Here is a 27,967-nt window from a genome sequence, read left to right as displayed (position 1 = left end):
CATACATGCACCATTATGGGTATCTTGGCGCTGTAACGAATCTTGTGGACCAGGCCCATTGCAAGGTGCTGTACTCTGTCTTCAACCCTAAGCCATTCCAGCCTGTCAAAGTGGGCAGGGGTGAGGTGGGTTCGAGGAGTGAGGCCAAGTAGTAACTTGACCAGTTTGTTTTGGGAAGTCTGGAGCCTTGTCTTAAGGGTCTTTGAGGTGCTGTGGTACCAAGAGGTGCATGCATAGTCGTAGAAACCTTGTACTAGGGCTCCTGTTAGGGTCTTCAAAGTGTTTTTGTTGACCAGTGAGGAGATCCTGTATAGGAATCTTGTTCTTTGGTTGCCTTTTTTTGATGACGTTGGTGGCCATTTTATCACAGGAAAGATTTGCCTCCAGGATGGAACCTAGATATGTAATTTCATCTTTTTGTGTGATAATATTGTCACCCCACTCTAATCAATAAGTCATCAGCCTTGGTGAGATTACTATTAGATCCAAAGAGAATGGATTCAGTTTTTCCCAGGTGTAAAGATAGTTTGTTATCAGCGAGCCAGGTGCAGATTCTACCGAGCTCAGAGCTGAGAGCTCAAACCTGCAGTTTGTTCCTTTCCGAGACCAGCAGTGCTCATCTGCGAACAGACTCATAGGGGATTCACACTGAGTCCGTTTGATTTGAACCGTTCCCGAATACGGTTGCCTGGTCCCCGCTGGCCATGATTCACATTGGCCGAGATTCAACTGCGCACCCGGGTACACTTCATTCAACTTATGTGCCTCAGAGGGGCGCTGTGGACTACGGGGTTTTGGGAGACAGAATGTCACAGAAAAAGAGTCACTTTCAGAGTTTAGAGCAAATAATAAAGTTTGGCTGTGTTCCTGACATTGTCTTGAGTTATAATAATAACATAACAACAATACACAACTAAAGCAGTGTGCGCTTATGGACTTAAACAGCGCAATGTAACGTTGACTCTCGTCTGTATGACGGTGACGTCACATACATATCCTTGGTATGTTAACAGTGACGTCACTGACTAACCCTTGGTATGTTTGTCTTAGCTGCAGCGCATGGCATGTGTTCTTTTGTGTATGTTTTTTCTTCCACGGCTCGTGCTGTGCTACTCAAACACTAGCGGATTATCATCAATCATTCTTTGTCAACATTCAAGTAGAACTACCAGAAGTACAACCAAGGTAAAATAATGTGTCATTATAAAAATATATAAATTATGAGTTAGGCGACCCACTCCCGGGAACGGTACGCATCATTCACACTACCACAACCTCTGCAAAGTGGTCCCGAGTGCGCACCCGGGACCATAGTGTGAATTGCCCCTTAGACTCTCAGACCCAAAACATAGAATATTTTGTTGTCGTTGGATAAGATTTTGTCCACATTTGTGGTACAAGATAACATTGATCAAAATAAAAATTCGATCTATAAGGGTCTACTCTAGTTGGTTACCAACTCTCCATCATTTAGATGGGGACCACCTGGAACCCCTTCAAGGACTACTGGTGGTCCCCGGACCACTGGATGAAAACCACTGGTCTCTTCTCTGAAACCAGCCACTCTATAAGCTCACAGTGTGAGGTGCAGGCCGGGGGTGTGATGTAGGTTTGTGCTGGATAAAGTGCAATAGCGTGAGAATGGCAACGTTTAGGACTAGAAAATGGGAAGCAATACAGTCATCAAATGAAGACCAGTTCTGTGCACAGCGAAATCTGGGTGTATACAAATGTAGCCGTAATGTTTTTGGGTTTTTTTTCTGGAGCAGAGAGAAAAATAAATAGTTCCTCTGGTGTGGCGGTGGACCGTGGTCTTTGTGAAGTGTAATCCTTCTTTCCGTTCTCCGATTGGATCCTATAGCCAATACAAGGGTCACAGTCACTCTGCACAGTGAAATCCTCAGTGTTTATTTTACACAAATGGAACCCAGTGTACCCCATTTGGTTCCATTTGGATTAAATGAACCCCATTTGGTTCCATTTGGATTCAATGAACACTGAGGATTTGACTGTGTGCTGAGCTCTCCCAGTTTGAGTTGTGGTCTTGTTATCTCTCTCTCTCTCTCTCTCCCCCATCCCTCTATTCTCTATATTTCTCAGACACACAAAACCAGCACAGGCGCTTGCACGTGCGCACACGCGCAGACGATGCACGCACGCACGCACGCATGCATGCACACCCTGGGGATCTCGACAAGCTGCTGTTAAAGCTGCATTCAGCAGAGCCTTGGCAACCTCCATTCAGACTGAAGCCCACACACACACACACAGCTTCTTAAAATGCACACAACAAACAATTACACGCGTTGCAGACACCATACGTGCCAGGAGCCTGCATGCACACACACACACACACACACACACACACACACACACACACACACACACACACACACACACACACACACACACACACACACACACACACACACACACACACACACACACACACACACACACACACACACACACACACACACACACACACACACACACACACACACACACACACACACACACACACACACACACACACACACACACACACACTTTTTCCATCTGTGTAGAACTCCCTTAGGTAGCATTAAAATACAGATGTGTGTACGTATGTGTGTGTGTGTGTGTGTGTGTGTGTGTGTGTGTGTGTGTGTGTGTGTATGTGTGTGCGCGCGTGCTGACACGTGCGTATGTGCGTGCGTGCGCGCGTGCGTGTGAGAGAGAGAGTGTGCGCACATGCATCTATATCCGTGTGTTTCAGTGTGTTGTGTGTTTTAGAGTGTGTGTGTGCATGCTAGGGCGGGGTGTTTGTTTGAGATGCGGGGGCATTACGAGGGCAAAAGGGGGAAAGGAGTGTTTGCGAGGGGCGAGACTGACAAATGACAAGCGGAAGGGAGGAGGGAAGAGAGACAGAATGAGAGACAGAGAGACGTACTGTAGGAGAGAATGAGAGACAGAGAGACGTACTGTAGGAGAAAATGAGACAGAGAGCGGGACAGAAAGAGAGACAATGATGAGAATAGGACCTATCTTGCGCTCCCAGCCGCACTACCCACAATAGAGGGTCAGTGGCAAATCTAGTGGCAAAGTGAGTTTAACATTGTTTAATGTCGTTTAATGCAATAAGATAGTACTTTTCTGTTTGGATGTATTTATGGGCTGTCAAAGCCAGAAAGTAGTTTTTTGCAGTAGGCGTTCAGGGTATGATGATGATGTCACATGCATACCCTCTATTTGGTGATTTAGCATTGCACAAGGGGCATTCTCACGGAACATGTGAACATGTCTTGCGCCACCAGCCTTGTCCCTAAAAAACCTGCTCTACCCCTTACATTATGCTTAGATGTGGTTTGGGCTTTACATTAAGAGCAGGCTGTGCAATTCATTATGTCCAGTGCTACTGCTATCGTACAATCTCTCCCTCTTTGCCCATGGAAGAGGCAGTCCAACATTGATAAAATCATATTTGATAGAGAATGATGTGTAATTATGCACACACGTGGTCAGACAATGCGGCAATGTGCTTTCCCATATAGGCGCATGGGCACAACACCAATTCCACGGATAGCACTACTACACACCTCCTGGCTCACGTAAGGGAGTCTGCATAATGTTCAGTGGCTAAGGCACAGTATCGTTTAGGGGTAACGCCAGCTGCCATGTGCAAAATGTGCGGAACTCATAGCGGCCAGGGATATCGCAGGGCGCAAGATAGGGCCCAGGGAAACAGAGAGGGAGAGAAGATGAGATTCAGAGACAGAGAGAGGAGGTGAAAGGAGTCAGGGCTGGATAGGGGGAACATGACAGCTATGCTCGAGATTCCTCATCAGCTGCTCAGGACGAGTCTACAGGAGTTCTGTTGACTTTCACCTCAGCCATGGAGGCAATATTTCATCGCGCACAGGTTGAGTTGAAACATGGCATACACCCCTTTTGCAATGGTTGAGAGCTAGGGAATATCTAACAAGGAATTTGAATTCCTTGCGAGCAAAATAACCATAATAAAGCATGGTTTATATACTTGGTCGTACAATTGAGTCGCACTCCAAAAATAGCCTATGTACAATGTCACATTGTGACGTGTTGTGAGCTTGTAGAAAAGCGTGTGTGTGAGAGAGCCCGAGTCTCATTCTGTCTGACTTCTGGCTGTTGGAGAATGGCATCGACTGGGACAGGAGAAAAAAATTGAATTCAAGTAGCCGATGTTATTGTAACTAACTAGAGAAGGCTGGCAGAGCTAGGTCACAGCCAGGCAACACGTTCCAAAGGGAACTGTCTGAGAAGACTGTTAAAATCGTCAGCAAAGCAAGGCAACACAACACACAGCATGAAATGGCTTAACCATACAGCGCGAAAGCAACACCCACCGCAGGATGTTAGAAAAAACAGAATGCTGTTGTGCAGAGCCAAGTGCGCAAAAGCCTGATCCCCTGAGCTGAGTAACCACAGCATTCTTACACACAGGCATCTGTCTGCCCCGCTCTCATACCAGCCAATCATTAACCCACAGGATGTTCCCACTCTCAAAGCCTTCCCTAAATGGAGCACACCAACCTGGATTAAAGACGAAGCTCCTACCCCCCTCTGCCACTGATGCAGGGTAAGATGTTCTGAGAACAATGTCTAGTTCTGAGAACAAGGTTGGAGATGAGCTGCACTGTGAGTCTGGGACTGTTCTGCATCACTGCCTTTGTTGGCACATAATAACGACATGAGTCCAAGTTCCACGAGCTCGGCAGAGAGTTAGGGATGTGCATGACTGACCAAAATCACAACAACAAAAAATCCACTGCTTTGGGCGAATTTTCGTTTAATTTATATTTAATATCCAAGAGCAGACAGTGAGGACAATACATCAGCGGCCATTTACTGTACAGTATATTAGCCTGCACAGTATTTCGGTTGAATTAAACAATCCAATACAATGGTATAAAAAGTCAAATTTGAAATCGATTTAGGAGATTTATGTAAATAATGTATCATTCTTTAAATAATTCCTAGTAGAGGACGGTAGATTGGGTAGAAGGCCGCAGGCAGAAAGAAATGTGATCCTGTAGTCTTGAAGGGGAAGGGGGGGGGGGGGCTTGGAATTCTAAAGTTAGACAGTCATGTTCTAGACCGAGAGTCCACTTCCAAGTTCCGTTTAGGGGAGAAACCCCCCCCCCCCCCCCGCTCGCAGGGGGTTGGCGGCTTGTTGACTGGAAGTTACTTAAGATGACCCCCGCCCCCCCCATACCGCCACCACCACCACCACCCATACACCCGTATGAATAACAGCACCTAACACAACAACACTGATCCCTCATGCTTTGTATGAAACCAACCACATAATACCACCCGATGGCTCCTCTGACTCGGCACTTCCACCAAGTCAGATCTTTGACTCGGCACTTCCACCAAGTCAGATCAACAAAACAACACTGACTGTACCAGGACGTTCATAATGTGTGTATGTGTGTGTGTGTGTGTGTGAGCTCGGTTAAATCATCATAGCTACTTTAACTTTGTAACACCGTAACTCTCTCTCAGAGTTAAATGAACACCTGCACGTCTGTGTGTGTGTGTGTGTGTGTGTGTGTGTGTGTGTGTGGGTGTGTTTATGTGTGTGGGGGGTCACATACCCGAGTCAGATGGTAATGGACCGTCCTCCACCTCGTCCTCGTCATTTAGGTCCTCGGTCAGGCAGAACATGAGCGCCTCTTCGTAGTCCTGTGTGACGACAGTGAAACGCAGCACGTCCATTTGTACTCTAGTCTGTCAAGACAGACTGTTGACTCACGACAAATTCAAGGAAAAGAGGGCACTGTTTTTCCTCTATTTTTTGACGATGGGTTCTCAGATTGTTTGTACACTGAAGGCTTTACATCAAGCTACTAACTACAGCACACTGACACTAATGACTTTACATCACGCTACTAACTACAGCACACTGGCACTGAAGGCTTTACATCACGCTACTAACTACAGCACACTGGCACTGAAGACTTTACATCACGCTACTAACTACAGCACACTGGCACTGAAGGCTTTACATCACGCTACTAACTACAGCACACTGGCACTGAAGACTTTACATCACGCTACTAACTACAGCACACTGGCACTGAAGACTTTACATCACGCTACTAACTACAGCACACTGGCATTGAAGGCTTTACATCACGCTACTAACTACAGCACACTGGCACTGAAGGCTTTACATCACGCTACTAACTACAGCACACTGGCACTGAAGGCTTTACATCACGCTACTAACTACAGCACACTGACACTGAAGACTTTACATCACGCTACTAACTACAGCACACTGGCACTGAAGGCTTTACATCACGCTACTAACTACAGCACACTGACACTGAAGACTTTACATCACGCTACTATTAAACTACAGCACACTGGAACTGAAGACTTTACATCACGCTACTAACTACAGCACACTGGCACTGAAGACTTTACATCACGCTACTAACTACAGCACACTGGCACTGAAGACTTTACATCACGCTACTAACTACAGCACACTGGCACTGAAGGCTTTACATCACGCTACTAACTACAGCACTCTGGCACTGAAGACTTTACATCACGCTACTAACTACAGCACACTGGCACTGAAGGCTTTACATCACGCTACTAACTACAGCACACTGGCACTGAAGACTTTACATCACGCTACTAACTACAGCACACTGGCACTGAAGGCTTTACATCACGCTACTAACTACAGCACTCTGGCACTGAAGACTTTACATCACGCTACTAACTACAGCACACTGGCACTGAAGGCTTTACATCACGCTACTAACTACAGCACACTGGCACTGAAGGCTTTACATCACGCTACTAACTACAGCACACTGGCACTGAAGGCTTTACATCACGCTACTAACTACAGCACACTGGCACTGAAGACTTTACATCACGCTACTAACTACAGCACACTGACACTGAAGACTTTACATCACGCTACTAACTACAGCACACCGACACTGAAGGCTTTACATCACGCTACAACAGCACACGCTATAGCACAACGCACACAAAGGAAAAAAAAGGCAGCAAGTGTGTGGAGAGGGGGAGCAATTAGCTTGACCATGTGCACCACATGAACAGGGTCCTACAGGTTGAGGACAGTGTGTGTGTGTGTGTGTGTGTGTGTGTGTGTGTGTGCGTGTGTGTCACACTTGTTGCACACCACACCACTCATAAAAGCGTGCTATTCACCAGTATGTGCCAGGTGGCTGCCCTGTGCTCTGACACCTGAACAATGAGAGCTGCCGTGTTGAGAACATTGTGGTGTGCTGAACTCGATATATTTTATTTTTAATTTGCGGACAAGACCAACATCTGTGGAACGATATGTGCCCTGTTGTTGTCAATTCCAGTGATGGACACTAACTAAGTACATTTACTTACACGTTTGAGGTATTTGTACTTTACTTGAGTATTTCCAATTTCCAGTACTTTTACTTTTACTCCACTACATTTATTTGAAAACTTTAGTTACTAGTTACTTTGTAGATTTTGATTATTATTACAGCTTATCTACAGCTTGTAGATCTGCTATTTTCGAAAGATTTTTATGCATTTGAAAACTTTAAATGAGACATTCTGCATAAAGACTATTCTACTTTTGGTACTTTAAGTACATTTTGAGGCCAATAATTAAGTGCATTTTGAATTGAGTATTTCGATATTGCAGTATTGATACTTTTACTTATTAAGTAAAACGTTTGAATAGTTTTTCCAACACTGCCCCTAGCCTGGTAGTACTGTAGTCCCTTGTTGATGCTGACCCCTACTGGTTGCTATAGGGAGGACGTAGGCCAGCATGGGTTCCTCCGGTACACTTGACTCCGGCAGTCCGCTTCTCCCCCCCCCCCCCCCCCCCACGCTACTCCTCCCAGTTCCGCTCTCCGCTGAACAGGCACCCTGACCAACCCGTAGGAGCTGCTAGTGCAACCGCAGACAATATCGTCCTCCTCAACTGGCCTACCCACCCTGGAACAGAGCCAGTTGTGTTCATTTAGGACACCCGGCCAAGCCTGAAGCAATGCAGAGGATTCAAACCCCTGGTCTCCACGGTGGTGGGCAGGAACTTTACTCGCCACTCCAGCCCATGTCCCATGTGTTCCCCATGCTATCTCTACCAGTGAGCAAAAGGCATGACAGACAATGGACTTCCCTCTCTCATTTTCAAAACGATAAGAAATCCTCAGTCCTCACCGTAACACGCTGGTTGAATCTCAGTTCAGAATTATTTAGCTTTTTAGGCTGTTCAATGCAGAGAATTGCGTCCTTGGTTAATACTGAAATACTCACGTTTTCCATATCGGCCGAGATGCCTCCATTGATATCAGGATACGATTCTTCAGAGAGAGGGGACAGGAAACAGGTAATTACAAAGCCATGAAACTATCAAGTGAGCACAGATGTTTGTCACAATCTTTAACGATGCATTTTCTATATGCACAGTCAATTTAAAACACTTTCCCTCCCATTCACGAGTTACACGAATTAATTGATGTAACAGCTTGATGTTTTTAATACGTTTTAAGACTTATTGTGTGATAGGTGACGATGACGTCACCGGAAAAACATCTGTCGCACTGGCTTGCTAAGACTTCTGGGAAAATGAGGCCCAATGCATTCCAATGGATCACACCATTTTAAGGCGGATTTTCATGAAACGGAACGATGATGTCGGCGTGGTGGTTCTTCAAAGGTTAGTGAAAAACTAGGCAGTCAAATGGGGATTGCGATGTTTTTATACCGTAGTCAAACTGTTAATAAGCTCTTACTTTTGTTTTCCCAAGGGGGTATCATTACCATGTGGCCTTGATCCTCCATTTCAATTAACTAGCGTGCCTTGCAGATCAAAGACCACAGCGCCCACCAAAAACAAAGCTTAGCGACAAACTAAAATGAGTCTCCGGTGTGGTTCTGTACAGTTTGGAGTCATGGGGAGAAAAAACGTCAGGAGACTTTGGAGGTGGAAGAGGTAGAGACCCATTAAGAATATAAGAGTTTGTGGAGCGTCTGGCTGATGTGGAGATGATGAAAAGACTCCTCCCGGGTTGAATTGCTGACAGTGGTGCCTCCGACTTGGCCTGGACAGTGGACACTTCAACAAACACAATTGGTGTTCCTGGGTGGAAAGCTGGCAGGGGAATGTGGCCTTGCAGTAGCAAGTCCTACTGGTTAGTCCAGGGGGCCTGTTCAGCGGGGAGGAAATTTGGTAATGCGAACCCTGCGTGCATTAGCGCTCACCCAGTGAAAACCTTCACTGTCAGGTGAAAAGAAGCGGCTGGCGACTCATGCACCCATGTGCATCTGAGGAGGCGTGTGGTTTTCTACAGCCTGTCCAGACCAACACTGGGGGTCGGCAGCAGTACACAAGAGGGATGGGGTGAGGGGTGAGGTGATTGGGGGCTGTTTGGCAACGCCTATATTAGGGAGAAAATGGGGTGCTGAAAAATCTAAATGAGAGTTGAGGCAGGAAGTTTGAGACAAAAACTAAAACGCAAGGAGCACACAGAGAACGTTAAACAAGTCCATAGCTGTTTAAAGGCGAAAGATGGTGGACTATTATCTGACAGAGGGCTTTCTTTGCCTCTGCGTGATACCAGAAAATATGCACATTCAGTGGCCCAGCAGACTGCTGCCAGCTGGCTCCGAGGCTGCACCCCAGTGGGATGGAGAGGAAACAACCTTTAACATACTACCACACACACACAATGCCGGGATGAAGAGGCACTAAAGAGTGAAGGATTCTGCTGGCGTCTCTCAATGTATGGTGGTCCTTACTCCTGAACGAGTGAGTCTTCACTAGAGGATTACTCAAATGAGTTAAGAGTGTGTGTGTGTGTGTGTGTGTGTGTGTGTGTGTGTGTGTGTGTGTGTGTGTGTGTGTGTGTGCGCATGCATACTCTCAAGCTTGCAGTACTTGCACATCCCAGTAGAGCGCACCCGGGTTCAGTGAATATTTTCCTCTGATCCAAGAGCCAGTATTCCTCACTTGTCCGCTTTCTCTACTTGAACTGATGAAGCTAAACCACTGCTAGTGAACATGGAAGACAACAGTAAAGATTGGATTGCTTGGGAAAAGCCAGGCATCATACCTAGATCCCATAATGTAATGTACAGAGACATGGAACAACAGTGTGATACCATTCTCACTAGGCTCATCCACCACTTCTTCTTTCCCCAAGATGGTCTCGGAGCGCTCTCTCCTGAGTGCTTTGATCTGTGGGACACAAGGCATAGTGGAGAGAGAGAAGTAATTAGTAAGTATTTGTACACTGACTCACTGATGGTTTGTGTCTACACATGTTATGTGTAGATGTGAAAATGACTGAGGGACTTTGGACTTTTAGTGCACACCGCCTTTTGTGAGGCTTTTCAGGTACATAATATGGATAGCTAGAGAGCAGTAGATATAACACTCTAAAGGTCATTACACACTGGCGAATTGGCGACGCGATTTATTCGTGCGAATAATTCACATTTTTTAAAAACCAATTGAAGTCAATGCGAGCTTCCACATCAGTGGCGAATGTGCGAATGTGCGAAAATGCGACAGTTTTCGCTCTTTATTTGTTCGCTCTGGTGTCGAATTTTGCAGACATTCGCAGGCGAACTGCAGCACCTCTGACCAATCAGAATGCAGCCCAAACTTGTTGCTGTGTATAAACAGCGGCGTACCGTACAGTAGATGTCAACAGAGCAGCCACCGATCCGGCTACGCAGGTCGGGATAGAGCAGCAGCACACACTGTTGCACACCTCCCCTCCTACAACTCTGTTGGGTGTGTGTGCGCTCGCGTGCGTGGTGCGTGGACATGGCACATGGGTGTGCGTGTGCTAACAGCACGCAACGGCAACAGCGAGCAACGGGCTCCGCCAAACTTTGGTCTGTATGTAGGGTGGTCTCAGGTAAAGTGGGCCATCACTAAGGTAAAATGAGCCAAGGTTTCTGCCTCCTAGACCTTTGAGTTTTAACAGCCAATGCTGCACATCATGTGCACACAGCACATATGTCTTGACACAGCTGTACTTGACAAAACAATTGATTTGATTGGTCTATTTTTTATGGTGGGACCATGGCAGCCATTTTTCAAAATGGCCACCAGCAACAACTGTTTTCTTATGAATGATGGATATAATATGATATTTCAGACTCATTTACCATATATAGTACTTGGTATTAAGTGTCTTTTGCATAATTGAAAATTGTCATTGAATATTCAAGATGGCCGCCATCACTTGTATGATTGTCTGATATGGGTGATCTCGGTGTCAAATCAGTATTTTTTTATGATCCAGAATTCAATCTTTGGAATTGGCCAGAAGCTTTCTTCTACCTCACAAATGAATATCAACAGGGCATGTGTATAAGCTCAGAAGCCCATACTTCATACAGTCTTTTTCCCGTGGCCAACATGCTTGACACAGTGTCACAACCCATCAATGCATGGAACACTGGTAGTTTGTGTGCTTTCTCCTGCCATAGCCCTGCTGCAATTTAATGGGCTGCTATAAGTATCGGAAATTGCTTATGGTGCTGACTATGTTCATGACTTTCATTGACACACCCAATAATAAAAATATAAATATAAATATATAATTTATATAAATATATATAATATAAAAATATTCCATTGAGTATCTCATGGTCAGAAACCATGAAATAGATACCAAGTTTGCGTTTCTAGCTCATCTGGTTCAGAAGTTCAAGCCAAACCTATTTTCTGCGTGCTAATATTGTGGCGGCCATATTGGATTTCATGGAAACTTTCAATGCAAAAAATGTTCGTATTCATATTATTGATCAACCTGTGAAGTTTTGTGGAAATATCTCTGTTAAAAAATTGCCCTATTCACCCCCCATTATAACTAATAGGGGCTAATATTGGGGCGGCCATATTGGACTTTCGCCCAACAATTGACCAGGTTGTCCATATAGGTTGTGATCCTACTGGGTCATAGATATTATTTCTGGTGGACAACTTTGTATGTTATGACAAATGCAGGTCAACCCCCTTTGCCCCCTGGGTAAGTTATTAGTGCAGCCACACCCGGCAGAATTTGTGTCTGAGCAAATCGGCGATTTTTGTCCTACACAGACTAAATTCCCATTGACAATGAATGGATAATGTACGATGAAAAGAGCACCCCTCACTTCACACGGGTGTGATTTCTTTTAAGAAATGACTGTTTTTCTTTGCAGCTTGAGTGGCCCATTTTAGCTGAAAATATAAAAAATAAGTCGGCTAAGCAGTATATGTGATCACCTTATCATTGACAACTGAGATTGCTTTCACCTGGCATTTACCCTGAGTAGCCATATATGACTGATATTATTTCATCTGTTGCGTGTGATGCATTGCATCTCCCGCCATAACAACCATAGACTGTTTTATGTCAAGTGCACTTGTAGCGAGAATCAGGTGCATCCATTGGCTGTTCAACTTTAAAAAGCAAGGCTAAAAAAAACGGTGGCCCATCTTAGCTGATCAGGTGGCTTATTTTACATGAAAATGCTACATCTTAAAAATATGTGACAGCTCGTTTCAGAAGCTGTAGGGACTAAACTATTATTTGTTATTAAATACATTTAACTTAAACATGATATTAAACAGTCAATAATAATCATATAAACCCAATTTAGTGTCATGCATTGCTTTTTCTCAGTTTAATTACCAAATTACCAAAAAGTGGCCCAAATTAGCTGACATCCCCCTATTTATAATTTTATTTTATCGACGGCACGGGTGAGCAGCCGACCGGCCGTCGATCCCAAATGACTCTGGACTCCACTTCACGGTAGTGAAGAACACAAGAAGTGGTGGAAAGGATAGTAGGATATACCAATACAAACAAAAGAGGTATTAGCGCACGCTGCACACCAATTTAGTGAGGATCGAGGTGCATGCTGACCACGGGACGGGAGACAAACTTGTAAAGGATCGGTTGCACAGCTCGTAGTCACGAATCACGATACAGAACACTTCTATTAAAGACCAACGTTTCGGCACATGAGTGCCTTCTCTTTAGGGTATGAAAGAAAGGATACCAATAATGACATAACGCAGGAGAAGAGTAGTGGAGTGGAGTGGAGGAGGAGAGGAGAGGAGGAGGAGTTGTTCAAGTTAAATTGATGTGTTGATGTTATTATGGTATTAACCATAGGCAATATGCCAATATTGAAAAAAGTTAAAATAACCAGTGAACAGGCTCATCAAAAAGGTAAGATTTGCACTAGGCTATTTCTGCTGTGCAGACCCGTTTTTGACCCGAAAATAAAGACTTTATAACCGGAATATATGCCCACATGCACGGGCGCGGCCGGTACCAATTGTACCATATGTGGGCCGGTACCAATTGGACCCCTCCATCTGTGAAGTACTGGATACGGGGGTATTAAAGAAAGGATACCAAAGCGGGAGGGGGAGGAGAGGACAGGAGAGGAGAGGAGGAGGGAGAGGAGAGGAGCTATAATCGCACAATACACGTCGCATAGATGTGTACACTGCATAGGCAAACGCGAATAAATTCGCCAGGCAAATATTTCGCATTTTCAGATCGCTTATTCGCATCGCGTCGCGTCGCTAATTCGCCAGTGTGTAATGACCTTAAGTCTAATACAAAGACTCCCAAATTGAGCGTTCCAAGGCTTATGTGTAGAGTTTTAGATAACATTCATTTAAAGTACTAAAGTACTGTTATAGTAATGTTTGTTTGTTATTAAGTGGGCCTCATTCACTAAGCTTGGGTACACGCAGATGTTATACTATAATTTTATACTTTCCGCGAACAGTCTGATTCATGATAATTTTTTGGGGGGTTTTTGCGTTGGGTACACTGAAACTCACGTCTCCTCTGGAGCAGTCGTGCTGTATGTGACACAATACAAATCAGGCTTAATGGAATCCCTTATTCTTCATGCAGAATAATAGTCAAATAATGTTTATGTGCCAAACATTTGTCATAACTTATAAAAGAAAAGAAAAGAGAAAAAAATAAGTCTGTTTCAGTTGACGCATTTAGAGCTGAATATAATTATTATGTCCCTCAGCGTGATTGTTGTTTCTGCAACTGTGAACACATTTGCCGAATTGATTATAATGGCCTATCATGCCTTAATGTTGCAGGAGACCACAGACGCACATTAGTTACACAATAGACTACACATCTTACCATCGGATGAAGCAGCCTGGATGAAGTCAGTATCCATGATCAATAAACTCTTATCTTTTTTACCTCATCAAAGCTGAACAATTGCTCATTAGAAAAGGCTTAATAATATCATGCCATGCATTATGCTAGCCTTTTATTTTGTTAGCCTAAAAAATATATCTTTATCCCAAAGCTTTGCAACCCATTTTTTCACCCAGTGTCAATTATCTAATGTAATCTTGGGGACCACACCTCTGCCAACCTGGGGAGAGCAACGGACTGACATCATATGCATGAGGAGTCCAAGCCGCTTCTTTTCACCTGACAGGGGGGAGTTTCCCCGGTTGGAAGGAACACGTTATTCCAACCAGTTAATTTCCCCTCCATCAGGTGCCCCAGCTGACCAGGGGAGACTAAGCTTTTTCCTAATATACATACCGTACTTTATAGTTCGCACAAGGGACTTGCTTGCCATAATACACTGGTTTACAAGCTGTCAAGACGTTGCGATGCAGTGTAAGTTTCTTTTTGACGATTGACACTTGAACTTCACAGAACCTCAACATGGTGAAGTTGGATGTTCCAGTTGTCTTTTATAAATGGGGCGTGGAACGCATACATGAACGTGCATTTGATAAGATAAAACTTTGATGCGCCCAAACCAAGGCTTTACACAAGGCTTTACAGAATATATCCTAAAATCGACACTAAAATATTAGGACATTGACAAACAACTTTGTGAATAAGGCCCAATGACCAAAGAGAGACTGAAGTGGTAAAAATCAACAAATATCAGCGGATAAGCATCTTTGTTTATAGTAAACTGAGAGTGTGTGTGTAATCTCAGAGCGTGTGTACCGTTATTAAATTCCTCTCCTCCCCCCTCTGTCCACCACTTAAAATCTCACCCACTCATTCTCTCTCTATTAGCTCTGAGATTGTAGATCGGCCAATTTTGGGAGAGATTTGGTGTAGATTAGAAGACAGAAAAAAGCGGCCCAAGTACAGTGTGTAAAGTGGTTAGGATGCTGGGATTTGTTTTCTCCCAGCAGTCTCACCCAAGCCTTGCATGCTTGAAATGCATTACAAATTACAAAATCACAGAATGGTGAACCTGTGTCCAGATACTGTAGTTATGGAGCTCAACGCACATGATCTGCCTGTACTGGGCACAGAGACAGAGCAGAACATAACGTACAACACCAATGATTCATTAAATGGGTGGCAAATTCAATTAGATGAGGTTTTCCCTTGAATGAAGTAGAAATCTACTTCTGGCATGGCTAAGTGCAAAAGATCCAGTTGATCCATGTCTGATGAATGGCTTAGGGTTGAATTTATATATAAATGAGGCCCATACGAAAATGCATCAACCTAAAGTACCCAAGTATCACAAGTGTTTTGTATCTTAATTTAGTCACGCCAATTCCTGATTCCCCGTATTCTAGCCCCTTGTCACTGCTAACTGCTAACAATCATGTGCTTCCTCTGATACACCTGACAGTGAGGAGTTTCACCAGGAGGATGTAATACATGTGGAAGTACACGGTTACTTCTGCTCCCAGTTCCACAGCCCACTTAACAGGCACCCTGATCAACCTGTAGTCACTAGGTGCAAAGACAGAGATCTCCCTCAACGCCCGGCATCCCTCCTGCGGACGAACGTGGCCAATTGTTTTCGTTGGATTCAAAACCACTGACCCGTTTTTTCTTCAACTAAAACAAGATGACTCATGACTAAAACTAAATCAAACGTTGCTGTCAAAATGCACACTGCCACTGACCTCTTTGAGGAAGTGTCCGTCTCTGAGCCGTTCTCTCAGCAGCAGGATGTCACTGTGTCGGCTCTGCTGCTGTGAATTCCATGGCGAGTTCTGGCGGACGGTCAGCGCCAGGTTCTCCGTGTCGTGACAGAACCTCAGCAGGCGGGACCGGTCCGCCCACACCTGGGAGAGACCTGCCGGAGGCGTGGCCAGGGGGTTGGGTGGGCTGACACACACACACACACACACACACACACACACACACACACACACACACACACACACACACACACACACACACACACACACACACACACACACACACACACACACACACACACACACACACACACACACACACACACACACACACACACACACACACACACACACACACACACCGTGAGATTGTTTAAAAAATGTGTGAAAAAAAAAAACATCTTCTCTGTCTAATATTCTCCATGTACTGTAAGTAAATTTATTTACTGTACAGTGGCCTTTAGTGTTTTGCTGAAGTTTCAATACAACTCTTCTTTAAAACTTTCCTATTTATAGTCCTTGTAGGACTGAAGAACCTACAAAGCCCTGCACTAGATTTAAGGGGCTCATATTGCGCACGACTGGTCGGACAAAAAACATTCCTGAGTTTGACAGGTGATCCAAGCAGGTGTTTAACATTTTCTGATTTGAGCATAAGACATGCTTGTTAGTTGTTACAAAGTACAGTATTTACAATATTCGAAATATCTGAGGAATGTCAATTATCTGGGGCAATAGTACGTTAACTGTAGAACAGTCTGGCTTCTCCGATCTACATATAAAACATAAATGTTATATAATGTGACGCATACATACCTTCCTCTGAAATTTTCACAATTCACAGATCACTCATTTACATACCGTAAGATTGCCGTGCACAGTGGTTCTCAATCTTTGCAGGCCGTGACCCCAAAATTATTATATTTGAACTGGGGACTTGGAATTGCAGGACTTGAGACATTCAATTTAGTTTGATTCGGTTCCACAGATAAATATTGTGAAAACACTGTAGCTGATCAACAAACTAAGGTGTGAGCTGGCTATTTTCTCAAGTAGATTCCTTGCATTATTCACAATATTTGATAATTTGGCCAATGTTTGACCAGTTTTTATAGTATAGTTTGTTGATTACCTTTCATGCATATTAAGGTCTTAAAAGACCATACATTGTCGCTTTACTGTCACCTGGGGACCCCCTGATCCACGCGTTGAGAACCGCTGCTGTAAGTCACAGTATGACTCGTAGATTGTCGTGCACTGTGATAGACTATATCTATATACACTATAGTGTACACTATATACACTATATATAAGTGTCGTACTGCAGTGGTTCCCAAACTTTTTCATGTCAAGGACCCCACATTGACACTAATCAGCCCACGGACCCCCATTTGAAGACATAATGCGACATAAGAGAAGATTTTTACGGCTCTACAGTGATTCTCAACCCGTTAAATTTCAAGGACCCTCAGGCATTTCTATCTCTGGGACCCCCAATTTATATTGTAAAGTCAAAGTTAATTTAACTTTGAGAGTGTACAAACCCCTAACGGGTCCATTTCCATTTGTACACTCTCTGAGTTACAGACCCATAAGGGTCCATTTGGTTCCTAACTATCATTTAGCTGGGGACCCCCTGGAACTCCCCCAAGGACCCCTAGGGGTCCGCGGACCCCACTTTGGGAACCACTGCCGTACTGTAAGCAGCTCTAGGAGCTCTGCGTTTCACTAATGTGTCATACTGTGTAAGAAGCTCTAGCAGCTCTGCGTTTCACTAATGTGTCATACTGTGTAAGAAGCTCTAGCAGCTCTGCGTTTCACTAATGTGTCATACTGTGTAAGAAGCTCTAGGAGCTCTGCGTTTCACTAATGTGTCATACTGTGTAAGAAGCTCTAGCAGCTCTGCGTTTCACTAATGTGTCATACTGTGTAAGAAGCTCTAGGAGCTCTGCGTTTCACTAATGTGTCATACTGTGTAAGAAGCTCTAGCAGCTCTGGTTTCACTAATGTGTCATACTGTGTAAGAAGCTCTAGCAGCTCTGCGTTTCACTAATGTGTCATACTGTGTAAGAAGCTCTAGGAGCTCTGCGTTTCACTAATGTGTCATACTGTGTAAGAAGCTCTAGGAGCTCTGCGTTTCACTAATGTGTCATACTGTGTAAGAAGCTCTAGGAGCTCCGCGTTTCCCACGCTTCGGGCCAACTGCAGCGGCGTGACGCCCTCCTCGTTGGGCAGACCGACAGCTATCAGACCGCCAGGCTGGCACAGCAGCAGCTCTGACAGGCGACACAGACCCCAGCGCACTGCCAGGTGGAGGGGAGACTCCCTGGGAGTGTACTCTGGAGAGAGACAGAAAGATACAGGAGGGGTCTTAATATGCAGATATGTGAAACGTTTGATTCCTCTAATATTGCAGGATCATAAGAAAGGTGCTGCCAGGGAGAGCGAATCGAGATTAGCATTAGTATAGTATTACAAACTGGCTCTTGGTTGTGGCAAGATAAAAGGTAGCATTATGACTACGGAGTGTGTGTACTGTATCTACTGTATGTGTGTAAGACCAGCGGTGTGAGCCATATGGACGAGTGAGGACTGAGGAGAGTGAAAGGGTGGGGATGTTGAAAGATGCAAGATGCATCTGTATGCAACCTGAATAGTACTAGAAAACTTTCAGAGAGATTCAGCAATTCCCAAACTGTGGGTCGGGCCCACTGGTGAGGCTATTGCATGTGGGCTCCCAAAGATTTGACAAAACACTAATAACAATATAACATTGATATTTAAATATAGGCATAAAGTCATGCTATATTTTTTCTTTAAAACCTTGAAAAGTTCATTTTCATTGCGATACAGATACATCAAGTAGTACAGTCAATGTTGCTCCGCTTAGATTCGTTCAAGCTCTAGTCTCCATCAGGGTATCTGCAGTTTGCACTGGTTTTTAAAGAGCTTTCTTCTACATGGGTGTGGCGCTGCAGTCACATGCTCAGATAATGAGTGCAACGGATGTAATCCATTCCCATTTGCTACCGATAATCACCACAAGCTCTCAGGCATAATACATAATATAATAGAAGACAATAAGAAATTATAACAAAGAAAGAAGAAAGACAAAATTAATTTGATACCTGGTGGCAATCGATCCTGTGGTACTTGTAATGTAGCCAATGTAACTCTACCCACCATTGCCGTTTATTTAGACATTTACATCACACTACATTTCCACATTATGTGCGCCTAATGCTGATGACATGGATCTTCATATGTAGGCATTAAAGGGAAAGGCCTGGCTGCAAGATAAGATCTCCTTATATGGGCATGAAAGGGACACAGACAGACGTTTACAACAGATACTCTGGGGTCGATTTAGGACTTCTATGTTACTTACTTCTATATTACTAATCTAATTACAGTATTATGATCTGGGGGCGTGTAGTATGTCATATTGCAATTTTGGGCATGTTAAGAAGCGCTTTTGACACCCCGCGGAGTGCGCAAAACGGCCTTGAATTAGTCATGGGTGTGTTTAAGGCGTGTTTGAGACGTACCCAATCAACATGTCCGTACTATTCTCTTTACCAGTCAGCTGATGTCACATACGGAATGCGCACTTTGGGGGTCGTGGTATGACATTTCTTCAGGCTGGCACCATAGAAGACATGACATGCCTTTGTCACATTTGGGTTAATTATTCCTATTGCACTGCATGCTGTCACCTTTATGCCTCAAAAGAACAGACCCACCTTTCAGATCGGAATGGAATTGCGAGTAGATAGCAGCATATTGGCAAATTGCCAATCCATGCGTAATTAATTAATTCGATAACGATAGAACCATGTACCATACAGCGAATGAAAGCAAGATTCATAAGGAATATGGAGATTTTTACATTTAATAAAACGGTTGAGAAATGAGAGAACCATGAGTGTTTATAGGCTAATATCAACGTTTTTTTATGAAAGACCAAACGGGCTGTGAACTTGAAGAGCTCAATCACCATCCCGACACGGAAGAAATATAGCCTAGTGCATGCATGTATATGCACTGTTGCACTTGCACACAGTAGCCTACACACGCTCTTTATTTGTTTCTATTGAAAAACACCAGTAAAATAACGTTTATTATATTTTATTTCATTCAAGTCACGACGAAGGAATGAGTTGAATGCGTGCTGCGTAATGCTGTGGCCCCGATGGTATGGTCTTCGCTGAGTTCGCTCGTAGCATTTTATTGAAGAAGACTTGAATCGGGTGTGATACAGCATATGAAAGCACATTTCCCACGGATTATGGAGATGTTTTTATTTATTTTTAAGGTTGAGAAATGAAAGAATTATGGCCGTTTCTAATCTCAATTTTTTTTTTTTAAAGACGCAAAACTGCCATGTCTCATAGAAACAAGTAAATAGGTCTATAAAAATAAGCGCATATAACAGGGGTCTGTAACCTATTTTAAATGAAGTGCCATGTTTTTATTTTCTAAATAGTGAGTCTGCCATATCCAGATTAATTTGAATGACACCACATTAAAATAAAAAAACATATTTTGATTGTCCACAAATATAAAGTTCTTCCTTCTTTTTAAATATGTTCTTGCACATTGTTATAATGATCATTATATATCCCCCTGCAGTCAGAGTTCATAGTTTTAATGAATGAATGTGATGCATTGTGAGCTGGTATAGATCTGCTATTTTCAAAAGTAATCTTTTTATTTAATTTTTGGATTAGCTGTCCTTAGTTGGGCAAATGCATTCATCTGGGGATCCTTGACATGGGAATGTGCTGTGTGACGATCACTGGTTTAAACAACATTAGGAGAAAAGCCCAAATAACCACTTTAGAAACAAGAAAAGCAACCACACAAAGCAACTTTACAGAAAAATAAGCCGCTTATAATAAACAGACATGGCAACACTCTACCAGCCTTCCAGAGCCGCTCAAGTGTCAAATCAAACAGTGCTTTTTGCGTTTATGAGGTGGTCAGACCCACGTCTAATCGTTATGCGCTGAGTGTCTTTAGGTCAAGGGGCTTAATAGCAAATTGCGCAAAGCGAGAATAATTAACATATGGACACTCCCACAATGCTAAAATATTCAGGGACGCGGTATGCCAAATGTGTGTGCGTTCAACACGGGCCGAGTGCGTTCAACACGGGCCGATATGCCTTTCATAATACGAATGTGCGCAGAGCGAGGCCAATTTATGTATCACGACCTGGTAAACTGCACCTTCAAAATCGACCTGTCTGACTCAGACATATTGGTCGGATCGGCAGTGCGATGTAGGTGTGAGGGCCTCGAGCAGCCCGAATTCTAGATACCTCTAGTTTGTATTTGCAGCAAATCTTACATGGGAAAAATGAAAAGACAATTTAAAATACAATTCAGAGCACTATAGTTCTGTTGCAGTAACCGATCATAAATAATTATGGCTTTTCCTGTCACACTTTCTTTATCTTATATATTATATTATTATTTGCATTTATTGTGTATTATTATGTATTGTGTCTTGAGAGCTTGTGGTGATTATTATTATTCTGTAACTGAGAATTATTACACCTCGGGCACACATTATCTGAATTATTACACCTCTGGCACACATTATCTGAAAGTATGACATGAGATCATGAGGATCACTGCTCTTTGAAGTTTGAATGTCAGTGCAAATGTTGAAAGGTGGCTAATTAAAATAATCAAACTGGAAGTACACAAGTGTGCAGTATTCTTCCCTATGATTTTGTTTCCCCCCAGCGCCAGCACCTCATAATGTGGTGTGCCGTGTGCGTTTACATTCTCTCTTATTGAAGTCATTCTAAATATGACCCAACGTGCAAGTGAACTTGAACGTGAACTCTGCGACCTTGGACCTGTGCTATTGGAGAAAGAAACAATAGCACAGGTCCTAACCAACTTTTCTACCAATTGGATAAAAAACTGTCACTGTAACTGTGTTATTGCTGTGACCATTGGTTATCATCATCATCATCATCATCAGTCAATGTCTGTCTGAATGTGTGTCAGAAACACCGCCATATCTCCTCACCGTCTGCACCAATCACTCCCACTTTTCACACAGGCATTGACCATAATAATATGGAGGTCTTAACGAAAAAATTAATTATGAATGAAAATTAATAATGAATTTATTAGGGAATAAAAAATGCGAAAACGTGGGGTGGGGGGGGGGGGGGGGGCAATAAAAAAACGGGTAAGGGCTAGTTTATTTAAACAACCATATAAACAAATAAACAGGGGTGATTACAATACACCTGTTCTACCGGGAACAGGAGGACAGCAGGACAGCAGAGCCCAGAGCCAGAGAGAGATCATGTTTAGAGAGCACTCCTCGCTGCTGATGCAAAAAGAGCAGAATAGGCAGACGTGGCACTATAGCCATCACAGAAGCAAGAAGACAGAGGACGAGGGATGTTGAAAGCAGATGGGATAACACAGCGAATCCTGTCTGTCGAAAACCTCGATAATTAACCTCATTACCACAGACCAATCAGTGCCAATGTCTCTCCTCGCGTCCTCATTTTGTCAATCTCCCCTGGCATGGCACTGAATACCTCTGCTCCACTGACCCACTTAAAACGTAACAATGGCCTTTCAACAAACCACAGACACGCTCTTACAGTACGTCTTCTCCTGTCGCTCACAGTGGCCCAGCTTCCCTCTATCCAAGTTCGGGAAATGTCACAAGCTGATTCACGTCATAAACAAGTGCACTGTAGACTGTATATAAGTGTCGTACTGCAGTGGTTCCCAAACCTTTTCATGTCAAGGACCCCCAAATTGACACTAATCAGCCCGCAGACCCCCATTTGAAGAGATATGCCAGGGACCAGAAGATTTTTACGGTTCTAGCAGTGATTCAATTAAATTTCAAGGACCCTCAGTTTGATATGCATTAGGCTACGCACCCCCATTTAATGGCATTTCTATCTCTGGGACCCCCAATTTAACTCTGAGAGTGTACAAATGGAAATCTAAGCAAGTTAATCTAAGCCCCAAATAGCCAAAACCCAATTTATAAAAACCCTACCAACGTTTCAAAACATGACTATTTTATGTACCACTGCTAGTGGTTCAAACTGGCTCTTCGGTCATATCAGCGCTGCAAGTGAGCTTAAACTCTTCAATCAACACTTGTCAGTATAATCCCAAGAAATGTCACTGATAAAACAGATCGACGCTGGGCAGACGGAGTGCAGCAGTAAAGTACAGTCAGGCACATTGGTGATGTCACAGGCAATGTTATCCAGACAACCATACGGAGCCGCTGCGGCCAAACAGACTGCCATAACTGTATTATCACAAAATCTGATTTGTTATTTACGTTAGTGGCCTACACACCCACTCAACGCATGCACACACACACACACACACACACACACACACACACGTGCGTGCGCACATGCACGCTCGCTCACACACACACACACACACAGTGGTATTGCATGAACATATTGACCAGCGCAATGAGCACATAAACCCTACTTGCACGCGCACACACACACACACACACACACACACACACACACACACACACACACACACACACACACACACACACACACACTTAACCTGGGGCTTCTTCCAGATGGGGAAGCTCTATTAACCACATTACATGCTGCTTAAATAGCTTTGATGAAGTTAACAGAAGCACACCATGTGACCGTGGTCACTTCCGTTCTCAACCCAGTGAGAGCGTGTATAATGGGAGTGATGGAGGACAACATGTGGAAAGGAAAGGAGGAAAAACAGGAGGAGCAAGTTGAAAAGTTCACCTTCCTTGCTGACAATGACAAGTAAGCCTTTGAAACTCATCTGTTCCCATGGTTTTGTATATTGACAGTGCATGTTTACTACTATTTGTCTTCAGAATAGAACTGGCAAGAATTACCTGTTAGCGTTTTCCCACTGATGGCTATCAGCACCAACACACGAAAACACATCCAGAATAGGTTAATTATGTTCAACCTGGCATCCTTATCTTTATATGGGAAATTGTCCAAAATGTCCCCCCCCATGAGGTGCTCTCAGCGTGTCATGATGCGACAAGTTGTGGCTTACAGATAAGCCAGCCATTTTCACTATTTGTTGTACGATGAAGTACAGGCCGGGCTCAGGTCATTCATAACAACTGTCCCTACCCTCTCCACTGGTGCTGCCCAGGACATTCCAGTTGTGAGGGATATCCAGGTTGGCCATGGCCAGGGCCACGCAGCGATCCATAGCCCAGCGAGAGCTCTCCTGGCCCAGGTTGAAGAGGCATCTCAGCTCCTTGTGATCTGTGGAGCTCAGCCGGTGACCGTGGGTCACCAGGTGCTCTGCCAGGTCCTTAAAACAAAACAGTCACGTCACCAATAATTAGTCCTAATCTAATATACTGTATAGCGTTTGTGTGTCTGTAATGTATCCTGATGTGTTCCTGATCAACTGCAGGCAACATTCTGGAACAAACCATTTGATTGGGGATCATGGCATGTCAAATTGGCATGTCACTCGGTGGCGTGCTATGAGCTTGTAGATCTGATATTTTTCAATAGCTAAATTATAACATAATGTTTAAAACACCAAAAGGAGTTCCCGCCCAAAATGGGTTAAGGTTAGGGTACGGTATGTGAATTGTGAATGTACAGGTACGTCAACACATAATTTATACCCTAGGTGGGGTTGGCGAAAGGGCCTTTCTGTGTGACGTTTGCATGTTCTCCCTGTGTCCCCTAGTGTAGGTACCCTCACAAAAAAACATCTCTAAACTGCCTCCCCCTGGCCAGCCGGGGCGGCTGATGGAGGGGAAAGGAACTGGTTGGAATAACCAACATGTTCCTTCCACGCGCTACTTCCAAACAGGGAAACTCCCCCCAGGTGAAAAGAAGCGGCTTGGACTACTCATGCATAGAAGGAAGTATGAGGTCAGTCTGTTTCTCTCCCTGGGTTGGCAGAAGGAGTGTAGTAGAGCCCGGGATTACATTAAATAATTGACACTGGGTGACAAAATGGCTTACAAAATCATGGGATAAAGATTTAGAAAAGAAAAGTTAAGTTATTTCCACTACTTATTTTTAAACATTTGAAAATGTATGAATGTTTTTCAACATGGCGAAAAATAATTGCTATAACTGGAATAATTGTGATTTGGCGATTATGTAATAATTGCGACAGGCCTACATGGGTGCGCGTTTCTGATGCTCCTACCTGCGCGTCGTCTTGGATGTACTCCAAGGTAGACCCTCCCACCCAGGTAAGGGCCGTAGCTTCAGAGCACAGGTAAGCCTGGACAGACACCACCTCGGCCAGGTTGTGTCCTACAGAGCAGGCAGAAAATGAAATCATCACACGACCACACCAAAAGCAAACACACTTGTTTCCTCTTGTTGGCACGTCGTTGACATATCGATGACAGAGACAACCCTATAATAGCTAAAAATCTAAAATGACACAGATGCAGCTGACTGACACGACGGACAGATTCCCGGAAACGCTCTCCTCCGCGTCAGTCAGCCGCGGAGGTGGAGCTTCTTTTCCATCCACCTGCTGTCTAAAAAGCCGGGGTTGACGTTGGGCGTGTGTGTGTGCGTGTGTGTGTGTGTGTGTGTGTGTGTGGGTGCGTGTGCGCGTATGTGTCTTAGTGTGTGGTTTCAGACACGCGTTATTATGTATCCCACCAACATTCTAGGAAAGTCCTGCTGTGATTGGCCAGTAGTCGTTGTGATTGACAGTTCTCGTTTTTACGACCAGTCATTACTCCTACAACTACAACCTATATCAAACCTCCCACGGGGCAGCACACCTAAACTTAACCTTAATCCATGTCTAACCAATGACTAGTCTAAACTAAGTATGCACCCCCCTAAACCTAACCCGAACGGCCTAACCTCAGTAAAACTATGCCTTCCCGGGAGCCAATCAGACACATGGTGAGGCGGGTCTACCCTAGAACGTTGGTGGGATTCATAATCACACTTTAGACACGGCCACCTACCGGGGACCATGAAGCAGAGCATGACATCGCTCTGAGCTCTTATGATGTGGAGAAGCGTGGAGCCCTCCAGAACGACGAAGACCTCCGTGTCCTCGGACACCGACTCCACGCCCTCCAGCAACGCAAATACTTTCGCCTGTCCCTGGGAAGATGGGCAAATGAAGGTGAGAGAGAAAGGTGTAAGTCAGTGGTTCGGTCCCCACACACTTTTTTACAACTTTGTAAAACCTCCAAAAGAAAGTTAAAAACTGGTCAGACGTTAGCCAAATTATCAAATAATAGATGAGAACGAAGCAAAATGTGGGAAAATAGTCAACTACAAGCTCACAACGCCTCACGGAGGCACTGTGAGTGAGCTTGTATCTGCTATTTTGACAATGTTTAGCTGTGGAACCGAGTAGCTGTGTAACTCCTAGAATTTCAAGTGCTTGTTAGGGTGGAGGGTACCCAGTTCAAATATGATTCTTTTTGGGGGTTGCCGTCTGAAAAGATTCAGAACCACTGATATAAGTATGCTATACAGTGTTGAAAGGCGAGTCAGAGAGCCATGGTTCTGAAGGAGTTGCACAGTACTGCATTCAGCTGGAGAACAGAAATAACACTTCCCCTTCAAATCAATAAAACCAGGAATGTCTTGGTGCCTGCAACCATGCTGCCCTGATCCCAGCAGTCCAGACAGAACACTTTTAGACCACTGCTCTAAGAGAAATGAGACAGGATGATAAGCCTTGTCGTGAAGGTAAGAACATGTTCTGCCATCTCTGATTCAATCACAAAACCTCATTTGTGCACACGCACACGTGCACACACACACACACACACACACACACACACACACACACACACACACACACACACACACACACACACACACACAAGCCCTTTGTCTAGCGTATCAATAGCAGAAGCACTTCACATTAAAATAACTGCATACTCAACCAACAAAATTAACCTTTGACCTTGTGTGTACACACACAGTCACTGATTATGATATTGTATTTGATAATATTTGCTTCCATCTTTTAGATCCTCTCAAACTCAAACTTACAAAGAGGTACTTGACCACAATTCTACGCTTATTTGACTACAGCTTAGTCACACGGACCACAGGTCTATTCAAATGCACCACCTGACAGGAGACATCAAATAATCGTTGGATAATAAAAGTTATTTTCTTTCCTCCGCCCCTGTGTGAGTTCAAAACCGCACAAAATGAAAACACTGTTGCGATTACAGCAGTTATTGATTGACTAGTCATACAAAAGTAAAGCTTGCTGGGAAACTGATTGATTACATTATTTTGTTCCTTAGAGAATATGATCTAATGCGCAACAAACGTAGATGTGTAATTCAACTTAGAATAATTAAAGTCAAACAAGTGCCTATTTGAGTACAACATAAAAAAAAATCTGTCAGTCTTGATGATGTTGAACTGATGAACCCAAGCCAGGTATAAATAATGCCTGGCTAAAATGACCTTGGATTCAGACCCGAGCACAGAATTTGGACGCAAATTCTACGGTTAATTCAAGACTACATTTCAGGGAGACACGGCTAATGTTTGAGGTTACATAGTTGGATTTCATGGTCCCACATGACTTAGCCATATGATGGTGGATAAATTCAGCAACACTTACATACAGAGGCACTTTCTTTCTGCTCAGCTCCATCTGCAAACCAAAAAAACAACAACAGAAAACTTTCATGGAGAATTCAAGGAACTCACTGGTGTCAAAATTATTTCTCCTACTTCCTTGGCTATTTGTGTGTGTGTGTGTGTGTGTGTGTGTGTGTGTGTGTGTGTGTGTGTGTGTGTGTGTGTGTGTGTGTGTGTGTGTGTGTGTGTGTGTGTGTGTGTGTGTGTGTGTGTGTGTGCCCTCCTTTGATCCCAACAGGATTATCAGTGATAATTAAAGTCTGATGAAACAACTGAATCCTTTGATCCCAGTATGTCCATAATTACTTTAATGATGGCAGCTCCATTTTCTATCGCCACAA

General features: G+C 43.9%; 1 protein-coding gene across 10 annotated transcripts in view; it reads right to left on the bottom strand.

The window, feature by feature from the left end:
- LOC310872043 (rho guanine nucleotide exchange factor 28-like) overlaps nucleotides 1-27,967 on the bottom strand; it is a 68,942-nt gene that overhangs the window by 39,515 nt on the left and 1,460 nt on the right. For 4 of the 10 annotated variants that reach the window (XR_014570338.1, XR_014570339.1, XR_014570340.1 and 1 more), the window contains exons 1-9: nucleotides 27,607-27,666; nucleotides 25,970-26,111; nucleotides 25,183-25,292; nucleotides 24,135-24,321; nucleotides 18,132-18,315; nucleotides 15,959-16,163; nucleotides 10,168-10,243; nucleotides 8,320-8,366; nucleotides 5,619-5,706 (exon numbers count right to left, since the gene is read on the bottom strand). Coding sequence is in view for 7 of the 10 variants with exons in the window: in XM_083783731.1 (XP_083639857.1) it covers nucleotides 5,619-5,706; nucleotides 8,320-8,366; nucleotides 10,168-10,243; nucleotides 15,959-16,163; nucleotides 18,132-18,315; nucleotides 24,135-24,321; nucleotides 25,183-25,292; nucleotides 25,970-26,111; nucleotides 27,607-27,639 (1,072 nt within the window). In the remaining 3 variants the exon portion in view is untranslated. Of the gene's footprint in view, nucleotides 1-5,618; nucleotides 5,707-8,319; nucleotides 8,367-10,167; nucleotides 10,244-15,958; nucleotides 16,164-18,131; nucleotides 18,316-24,134; nucleotides 24,322-25,182; nucleotides 25,293-25,969; nucleotides 26,112-27,606; nucleotides 27,669-27,967 lie in introns of those variants that run through there. The other 6 variants (XM_083783727.1, XM_083783728.1, XM_083783730.1 and 3 more) reach the window with 4 other exon arrangements.

The sequence above is a fragment of the Protomyctophum parallelum genome, assembly GCF_964188405.1.
Source record: "Protomyctophum parallelum genome assembly, chromosome: 15".
In the NCBI taxonomy this organism is placed as follows: Eukaryota; Metazoa; Chordata; class Actinopteri; order Myctophiformes; family Myctophidae; genus Protomyctophum; species Protomyctophum parallelum.
Note: the sequence above shows the minus strand (reverse complement) of the source record. Positions and strands in the feature narration are given on the sequence as shown.